This window comes from Penaeus vannamei, chromosome 14 (assembly GCF_042767895.1).
Source record: "Penaeus vannamei isolate JL-2024 chromosome 14, ASM4276789v1, whole genome shotgun sequence".
Classification (NCBI taxonomy): Eukaryota; Metazoa; Arthropoda; class Malacostraca; order Decapoda; family Penaeidae; genus Penaeus; species Penaeus vannamei.
Window position 1 is genome coordinate 5,246,286 of NC_091562.1, and position 10,000 is coordinate 5,256,285.

General features: G+C 47.0%; 1 protein-coding gene across 3 annotated transcripts in view; it reads left to right on the forward strand.

Moving 5' to 3' along the window:
• Duox (dual oxidase) overlaps nt 1-10,000 on the forward strand; it is a 210,217-nt gene that overhangs the window by 107,186 nt on the left and 93,031 nt on the right. Inside the window, exons 5-6 of one of the 3 annotated variants that reach the window (XM_070129643.1) lie at nt 2,322-2,529; nt 4,141-4,307. In XM_070129643.1, coding sequence (XP_069985744.1) covers nt 2,322-2,529; nt 4,141-4,307 — 375 coding nt within the window. Of the gene's footprint in view, nt 1-2,321; nt 2,530-4,140; nt 4,308-4,410; nt 4,461-4,600; nt 4,624-10,000 lie in introns of those variants that run through there. The other 2 variants (XM_070129645.1, XM_070129644.1) reach the window with 2 other exon arrangements.

Here is a 10,000-nt window from a genome sequence, read left to right on the forward strand (position 1 = left end):
GTGTGTGTGTGTGTGTGTGTGTGTGTGTGTGTGTGTGTGTGTGTGTGTGTGTGTGTGTGTTTGTGTGTGTGTGTGTATGTGTGTGTGTGTGTGTTTATGTATGTATACATGTATACATTCACTCTTAAGCATTTATGTCCTAACCGTTCACTCATTTATTACCTTTTCCTTGTCTCCATTTTCCTTCGCTGTCCATCTTCTTCCTCCCTCAGCTGTTTGTTCCCTTTTATTGTCTCTTGATCGCTTTCCTCCTCCCCCTCAGCCTCTCACCCCTCCCTCCCTCTCCCCTCCCCTCTTCCTTTCTCCCCCTTCCTCTCATTTTGTTACCCCCTCCCCCCCCCCCTTTTCCCCATCTTTTAGTCCTTCTCCTCTGATTGCTTTCTTCCTGCTACTTCTTCTTCGTCCTGGCTTATCTTGGTTTATGATCTCTGTCCTCCCATTCTTTAACTCTCTCCCTCCCCTCCCTCTCTCTCTCTCTCTCTCTCTCTCTCTCTCTCTCTCTCTCCCTCTCTCTCTCTCTCTCTCTCTCTCTCTCTCTCTCCCTCTCTCTCTCTCTCTCTCTCTCTCTCTCTCTCTCTCTCTCTCTCTCTCTCTCTCTCTCTCTCTCTCTCTCTCTCTCTCTCTCTCTCTCTCTCTTTCTCTCTTTCAGTATTTATTGTGGACTTCCTGTTTCCGGCGTCCGCTTGGGGTTTTGTTCGGGGTCGGGGGGTGGGGGAGGTGGGGGGGTTGGGGTGGGCGGGGGATTGCGTCTTGCGGGTTTATCATTTAGCTTCTTGTAGTATGTATTACATTTTTTTTTATATGTTATTATTTTTATTACATTTTTGAAGGGTGTTATTTTTCCATTTGAGTTTTGGTTTTAGTTTCATTATTTTCTGCGTATATTCGCTTTTTTTAATCATTGTTTTTGTTTTTTTCTCCAGTGATGTTTTGAGTTTTTATTTAGTTTTGAAGGTTATTTGGAATTTTATGATGTGTCTTTCGTGTATTTTTATTTTGTCATTATTATTATTTTTTGTACCTTTTTGCTTTTATGTGTGATAGGAATAGCTGTACATATTACAGGGACTTTGTACTATGTTGACCTCTTTACTAATTTCTCCTCCTCTTTCTATTTCTATTTCTGTCTTCTTTTCTTTGTCTTTTTCTTTATATGTCTTTCCCTTTCCCCTTCTCCTCTTCCTTCTCATTATCATCCTCATATTCATTTTTACTCTTCATCCTTCTCATCCCGTCGTCGTCCTCCTCTTTTTCTTCTTCTCCTCCCCCTCTCCCATTCCTCTTCCCCTCTCCTGTCTCCCTCCTTCCTCCTATTTCTACCATCAGCATAATACCCCCTTTTGACCGAACTGGTCTTCCTTCCCCTCAGCTGAACTCCTCCTCCTCCCCCTCCCCCTCTCCCTTCCTCTTCCTCTCCCTTACCCTCCTTCCCCCTATTCCCCTCCTTCCTTCTACTTCCACCATCAGCAAACTTCCCCCCCCTTTGACCGACCTCGTCCTCTTTCCCCTCAGCTGAACTCCTCCTCCTCCTCTTCCTCTATTCTCCTCCTTTCCCTCCTCCTCCTTCCCCCCTATTCTTCCCCAAAAAAAAAACTTCCCCCTCTGACCGCCCTCGCCCTCCTCCCCCGCAGCTGAACTCCTCCTCCTCCTTTCCCTCCTCCCCTATACCCCTCCTTTCCCTCCTCCTCCCCTATACCCCTCCTTTCCCTCCTCCTCCCCTCTTCTCCTCTTATCCCTCCTCCTCCTCCCCCCTATTCTTCCAAAAAACAAAAAACAAAAAAATCCCCCTCTGACCGCCCTCGCCCTCCTCCCCCGCAGCTGAACTCCCTCCTCCTCCTCCTTTCCTTCCTCCTCCTCCCTTTCCCTCCTCGCTTATTCCCTGTTTTTCCTCCTCCCTATTCTTCTTTTTCTTCTTCTTCTTCAAAAAAAAAAAAAAAAAAAAAAAAAAAAACTCCCCCCCTGGCCTCCCCCGCCCTCCTCCCCCCCAGCTAAACTCCTCCTCCCTCCTCCTCCTCCTCTTCCTCCTTTCCCTCCTCCTATCCCCCCCCCTTTCCCTCCTCCTCCTCCCCCCTATCCCGCCCCCCTTCCAAAAAAAAAAAGAAAAAAAAAACTCCCCCCTGACCTCCCTCGCCCTCCTCCCCCGCAGCTGAACTCCTCCTATTCCTCCTTTCCCTCCTCCTCTTCCTCCTATCCCTCCTCCCCTATCCCCCCCCCCTTTCCCTCCTCCTCCTCCCCCCTATCCCGCCCCCCTTCCAAAAAAAAAAAAAAAAAAAAAAAAGAAAACCTCCCCCTCTGACCTCCCTCGCCCTCCTCCCCCGCAGCTGAACTACGTGACCTCGTGGCTGGACGGCAACTTCGTCTACAGCACCAGCGAGGCGAGGCTCAACATGCTGCGCTCCTTCAGCAACGGCACCTTCCGCACGGACCCCGACGACCCCAGCCTCCCGCCGAGGAACGTCGAGCGGATCCCCATGGAGAACAACCCGACGCCGCACGTGCTCAAGATCCTCAGCCCCGAGAGGATGTTCTGTGAGTCGGGCTCTCTCCTCTTTTTTTTTTTTTTTTTTTTTTTTTTTTTTTTGGGGAGGTGGGGTGGGGTGGGGTGGGGGGAGGGATAGGGAGGGGGAAGGGGAAAGAAAGGAAGCAGGGAGGGAGGGAGGGAGGAAGGGGGGAGAGGGACAGGGAGGGGGAAGGAGGGAGAGAGGGAGGGAGGAAGGGGGAAGGAGGGAGGGAGGGAGTGGGGAAGGGAAGGAAGGAGGGAGGGGAGGAGGAAAGTTTGAAGGAGGGAGGTTTTAAGGAAGGAGGGAGGGAGTGAGGGAGGGGGTGTAGTAGGGTGAGAGGGGAAGGGGAAGGTGGAGGGGTTTCGGGTATGGGATGGGGAGAGGGAAGGGGAAGGAGAAAAGGAGGAGGAGGAGAAGGGGAAGGGAGGGGATTGGGGTGGGGGGAGGGGATTGGGGTGGGGAGAGGGGATTGGGGTGGGGGAAGGGAAGGAGAAGGGTTTGGGAAGAGAGAAAGGGAGGGTGGTGGGGGGATGGTTAAGAAAGGTGTAGGGGGAGAGGGAAGGGTAAAGGGATGGGTTTGGGAAGGGGGATGGGGAGGGAAGTGTAGGGAGGGAAGGGGTTGGGAAGGTAAAGGGATAGGAAAGGGAAGGGGAAGGGGAGCGGAAAGGAAAGGAAGGGAAGGGAAGAGAAGAGAAGAGAAGGGAGGGAAGAGAAGGGGAGGGATTGGGGAGAGGAGGGGAGGGGGAGGGGGTTTTGGTGCGTGTGTGTATGATCTAGAAATGGACATGGTTAGACATAACTTTTGATGGGCGTGGATCTGAGTGAATATACGTGTCCAAATAGAATCCACGAAAATACATTATAAACCGCATTTCCCTTCAGATACACAGACAAAAAAACATATAGATGATAAGATTAATAATAATAACGATAAACATAAATAACGAGCAATAAACAGATGACTAACGAGGGACTTTCTCACATATAAATGATAAGATTAATAATAATAACGATAACCAGAAATAACGAACAATAAACAGATATACTAACGAAGGACTTTCTCCCTCCGCCCGCCCCATATAAATGATAAGATTCATAATAATAACGATAACCAGAAATAACGAACAATAACCAGATGACTAACGAAGGACTTTCTCCCTCCGCCTGCCCCATATAAATGATAAGATTAATAATAATAACGATAAATATAAATAACGAACAATAACCAGATGACTAACGAGGGACTTTCTCCCTCCGCCTGCCCCATATAAATGATAAGATTAATAATAATAATGATAAATATAAATAGCGAGCAATAAACAGATGACTAACGAGGGACTTTCTCACATATAAATGATAAGATTAATAATAATAACGATAAATATAAATAACGAGCAATAGACAGATGACTAACGAATGACTTTCTCCCTCCGCCTGCCCCATATAAATGATAAGATTAATAATAATAACGATAAACAGAAATAACAAAAAATAAACAGATATACTAACGAAGGACTTTCTCCCTCCGCCTGCCCCATATAAATGATAAGATTAATAATAATAACGATAACCAGAAATAACAAAAAATAAACAGATATACTAACGAATGACTTTCTCCCTCCGCCTGCGCCTCCTGCAGTGCTCGGCGACCAGAGGACCAACCAGAACCCGGCTCTCCTCGCCTTCGGCATCCTCTTCTTCCGCTGGCACAACGAGCAGGCGCGCAGGATCCAGGAGCAGCACCCGGACTGGAAGGACGAGGAGGTCTTCCAGAAGGCGCGGAGGATCGTCGTCGCCCATCTGCAGGTGGGTTGGTTTTGGGGGGGAGGAGGGAGAGGGGAGGGAAGGAGGGAGGAGAGGGGAGGCGGGGGAAGAAGGGAGGGAGGGAGGAGGAGAGGAGGAAGGAGGGACGAGGAGGTCTTCCAGAAGGCGCGGAGGATCGTCGTCGCCCATCTGCAGGTGGGTTGGCTTGGGGAGGAAGGAGGAGAGGGAAGGGAAGGGGGAGGAGAATGGAGGGAGGGAGGGAGGGAAGGAGGTGGGTTTGGTTTGGGGGGAGGAGGAGGAGGGAGGGGGAGGTCTTCCAAAAGCGCGGAGGCGGAGGATCGTCGTCGCCCATCTGCAGGTGGGTTGGCTTGGGGAGGGAGGAGGAGGAGGGAGGGAAGGAGGAGGAGGAGGGAGGGAGGGAGGGAGGGAGGGAGGAAGGGAGGGAGGAGAGGGAGGTGGGTTTGGTTTGGGAGGAGGAGAGCAGAGAGAGACAGAATGGAGGAAAGAAAAGAAGAAAAAAAGAAAAAGAACAAAAAATTAAGAGAGAAAGAAAGAAAGAGAAGAGAGAGAGAGAGAAAAGAGAGAGAGAGAGAGAGAGAGAGAGAGAGAGAGAGAGAGAGAGAGAGAGAGAGAGAGAGAGAGAAATAAAAAAAAGAAAGAGAGAAATAAAAGAAAGAAGAGAGAGAGAGAGAGAAATAAAAAGAGAAAGAAAGAAAATAAGATAAAAAAAAGAATCAGAGAACGAGAAAAAGACGAAGTGAAGCCAATAGAAGGGAGACGCCTTGGGCTCATGAGATGCTGTCAGGGAGATAAAGATGAGGAATATTTCGGGTACATTGATAAAGAAGAGAAAGGAGTGTAAAAGGATCCAGGCGCCATTAAAGATAATGACATACACAGATCAGAGCGCTACTTTCACGTTCTCTAAAGGAAACAAGGACTCCAGCTGCAACAGCAACAACATCAACAACAGCAATAACAACAACAACAACAGCATCATCAATATCATTATCAATATCAACAAAACAACAACAACAGCAATAACAATAACAACATCAACATTAACAACAACAACATCATCAACATTAACAACTGCATCAACATTAACAACAACATCAACATTAACAACAACAACAATAACATCAACATCAACATCAACAAAACAACAACATCAATAACAACAACATCAAAACAACAACAACAACAACAACAACAGCAACAGCAGTTGCAGTGGTCATAATCTTTAGAATTTTTTCATAGTTTTGCAGTCGTTATATATGTTAATATCGCAGATTTTGTTTTAGAGGTGGTAATATTTTTGAACGTGAAATCGAGCTAGAGAAAGAAGGAAGAGAGGAAAAGCAAAAAAAAAAAAAAAAAAAAAAAAAAATATGAATGAAAAAGTGGAGAAAGATAGATAGCAAAATAATAGCGAATTATGGATGACGTGCATATTCTCTCCCGAGTGAGGTACGACATAGATATATATAGTCGTTGCTACAGAGACACTCCATCTTAAGAATTAAGAATAACGACTCCACAACCCGGACGACGTCGAATGCGTCTCAAAACGTCGTCTCTCTCGCTCGACTTAATCTCAGGACGTCGTTTTTCACTGGCCGCCGCGTGACGTCGTCGAGGGCCCCCTTCCGTCCGCCGAAACTCCCGCAGGTGTGAGAGCTCGTTGCCTTAGTGTAAAGGTGCTGTCACACTAGCGTTTTTCCGTCAATTTTTTGAAAATTTTCTGATTTTAGTTCCATTTTTTAGCGAATTGTCGATCATACTAGCGTTTTTCCGTCAATTTTTTTTTTTTTTACAATTTTCTGATTGTTTTTTTTTTTTTTCATTTTTGAGCGAATTGTCGATTTTCCAGTCAGAAGATAATGATCGTTTCCGTTCGAAAACCTTTCCGTCAACTTTTTTTTTTTCAGCCAAGCATAGTCAAACCAAGAGCTATATTCGAGAATGTTTGTGTTTATGTTAAATGAAATTGTCAAAAATTTGACGGAAAAAGTGCTAGTGTGACAGCGCCTTAAGTGGTCTGCGCCTGGCTGATCGAGGCGTTTTGGAGGACGCGAGAAGCACTTTTTTCGCGGGAGGGAAATAAGGGTCCTTCCTTCCTCCTAAACTCTGCCAGATATAAGAGCTTTTGCCTTATTAAGTGGTCAGCGGGAGGGAAATAAGGGGCCCTTCCTTCCTCCTAAACTCAGACGTTAGAGCTTTTACCTTATTTTAAGTGGTCTGCGTTTAAGAACACAAGGGGCACTTTCTTGTGGGAGGGAAATAGGGGCCCTTCCTTCCTCCTAAACTCCGCCAGATATAAGAACTTTTGCCCTATTAAGTGGTCAGCGGGAGGGAAATAAGGGCCCTTCCTTCCTCCTAAACTCCGCCAGATATAAGAGCTTTTGCCTTATTAAGTGGTCAGCGGGAGGGAAATAGGGGCCCTTCCTTCCTCCTAAACTCACACGTCAAAGCTTTTGCCTTAGTAAGTGGTCTGCGTTTAAGAACACAAGGAACACTTGTTTTGCGGGAGGGAAATAGGGGTCCTTCCTTCCTCCCAAACTCCGCCAGATATAAGAACTTTTGCCCTATTAAGTGGTCTGCGTTTTAGGACACAAGGAACACTCTTTTTTTTACTGCGGGAGAGAGAAATTACTAGCGCGTTGACGATTACACAACCCAGCGTCCACTAGGCCGTAGCGTCATGGCGGGTCGCGAGTGGGCGTCCAATGCGCGCCGGAGGGACCCACCGCGGCGCCCACTTGTCGCTCCTCCTCCTCCTCCTCCTCAACCGGAAGGAAGGAAGGAAGGAAGGAAGGAAGGAAGAGGTCGCGGCGCCGCTTCTTTGGGGGCGGGGAGGGATAGGGGGAGGAGGGGGGGATAGGGGGAGAGAGGGAGGGGGAGGGTACACTTCTCTGGGGCGGGGAGGGATAGGGGGGGTGAAGGAGGGAGGGGGGAGAGGGGCAGGATATATATTAGAGCTCTTTTGTTTCCTTCTGGGAGTGTGGTTGGACTTTTTTTTTTATTTGTTTAGCTATTTTTTTTATCTATTGATTGTTATACTACTGTTATTATTGTTATTGTTATTATTATTGTTATTGTTGTTATTATTGTTATTGTTATCATTATTTTATTATTATCATTATTTTTATTATTGTTATTATTATTATTATTATTATTATTATTATTATTATTATTATTATTATTGTTATTGCTATTGTTGTTATTATAATTTTATCATCATTATCATTAATTATTATTATGATGAAGATATGATTTTGATGAAGGGGATTTTAATGATGATTATTTTGATGATGATGATGATGAATATTATTGATGTTGATATTGTCATTACTACTAGTACCCTAATTATCATGATTATTGCTATGACAATTTTTATCACTGTTATCATTGTTTTTTTTTTAATTATATTTGGATTTTTGATATGTAACAGAAAACGGCAAGTAGAAGGGAAGGGGGACTCAATTAAAATGTGAAAAGAGCGCATAATTTTTTTAAAATCTCTAATTATGAAAGATAATGATAGTTTTTGGTCTCGAAGCTCAGCATGATGAATGCCCGTAATAGAGGGGGAGACGAGAGGAAATGTTACGCAGATGGGAACAGAAGAATTTCCGGAGAAGGGAAAGGAGAGGAAAATGTGAAGGGCGAAGGAGGCTGAAGAGATTGAGAAAATGTTTTGATGTGAAGGTCGGGCGCAAGATGGCGGACGGGACGGGCAGGGGGGAGGGGGGTTGCCAGCCCGAGGCGCTCCCTTCGCCCTCGGGAAGAGGTCGAATTGCTGGTGTTGCATCAGGTGTTTTTTTTTTTTTTGAGGAGTGTCGGGTTCCCCCTCCCCCTTTTTTCGGTCGTCCGGATGGAAATGGGGGGATGTCAGGCTGGATTCTGTTTTTTTTTCTAAGGCGGTGGGATAGGGAGTGTCAGCCTAGCGTCAGCCTAGCCCCCACCACCTCCTTCCCTGGCATGAAATAGGGAAGCGTCAGCCTAGCGTCAGCCTAGCCCCCCACCCACCCCTTTCCCCGGGATGGAATAGGAAGTGTCAGCCTAGCCCCCCTCCCCCTCCCCCATTTCCCCACCAATGGAATAATGAAGTGTCAGCCAAGCCCCCCCCCCCCATTTCCCCGCCAATGGAACAATGAGGTGTCAGCCCTAGCCCCCACCCCCACCCACCCCTTTCCCCGGCATGGAATAGAAGTGTCAGCCTAGCCCCACCCCATTTCCCCGCCAATGGAACAATGAAGTGTCAGCCTAGCCCCCACCCCCACCCCCTTTCCCCACCAATGGAATAATGAAGTGTCAGCCAAGCCCCCATTTCCCGCCAATGGAACAATGAAGTGTCAGCCTAGCCCCCACCCCCCACCCCCTTTCCCCACCAATGGAATAATGAAGTGTCAGCCAAGCCCCCCCCATTTCCCCGCCAATGGAACAATGAAGTGTCAGCTCGGTCCCGTTCCTCTAGCTGAGACTGACAGACTGACTGCCAAGCCCTCCCGGAGAAACGAATCGCCACAGATAGCGATACCCGCTCTCCCGCACCGCCTGGCGAGTCGACCCGGGCGTCAGCACACACGCTGACACTCGGTTCAAAGCCCCAAAGAGCTCCGCTGATGCCTCGCAATCGGAGAAATTGATTGCTGACGAGAACGGCATGACTGTTGCCGATAAGATGCTCATTGTCTAGCAGGAGGTGTCAGCTGTGATGGAGAGGGGGGGGGGGAGGTAGAGATTTATTGTCGTACTGTATGCTAATGGGGACTCGTGCATTGGGGGTGGGGGAGGGTGGGGTGGTGGGGTGGTGGGTATGAGGTGGGAGGGGAGCCTCTTCTGTCGTCTCGTTTGTTTATCATTTTTCTTTCTTCTTTTCCATTTTCTTTGCGTCTTTTTCTTTTTTCTGTCTCTTTATTTCTCTCTTTTTTTCTTTCTTTCTCTTACATTCTCTTTGCATCCTTTTCTTTTCTTTTTGCTTTGTCTCTGTATTTCTCTTTTTTCTTTCTTCTTCCATTCTTATTGTGCCTCTTGTCTTTTCTTTTTTCTGTCTCTTTATTTATCTCTTTTTCTTTCTTTTCTTCCATTCTCATTGTGCCTCTTTTCTTTTCTTTCTTCTGTCTCTTTATATCTATTTTTTCCTTCTTTTCCATTCTCATCGTACCTCTTCATTTTCTTTTTTCTGTCTCTTTATTTCTCTTTCTTCTCTTCCATTCTCATTACGCTTCTTCCTTTTCTTTCTTCTGCCTTTTTGTTTCTCTCTTTTCTTTCTTCTCTTCCATTCTCATTGCCTCCCTTCCTTTTTCCTGTAATACTATTTTTCTCTCCGTCACTCTCCTTCTTCCCTCTTTTCTCTCCCTTCTTACCCTCACCTCTTTCTCTCTCTATTTCGCTTTTCTCTTCTCTTCTCTCTCTCCATTTTCCATCTCCCTTCCCTCTTGCTCCGTTTTCTCCCTCTCCCTTTCCTCTGTTTTTTTATCCCCCTCTACCATCCCCTCTCCCTCCTCTCACTTCCCCCCTCCCTTCTTTCCTCCTCCCTCCTCTTCCTCCTCTTCCCTTCTTACTGCCCTTTTCCCCCTCCTCTTCCTCCCCCTCCTCTTCCTCCATCCCCTTCCTTCCCTCCCTCCCTCCCTTCCTCCCCTCCTCTTCCTCCTTCCCCCCTTCTCTTCCTCCTTCCCCCCTCCTCTTCCTCCCCCTCCTCCCTCCCTCCCTCCCTCCCTCCTTCCTTC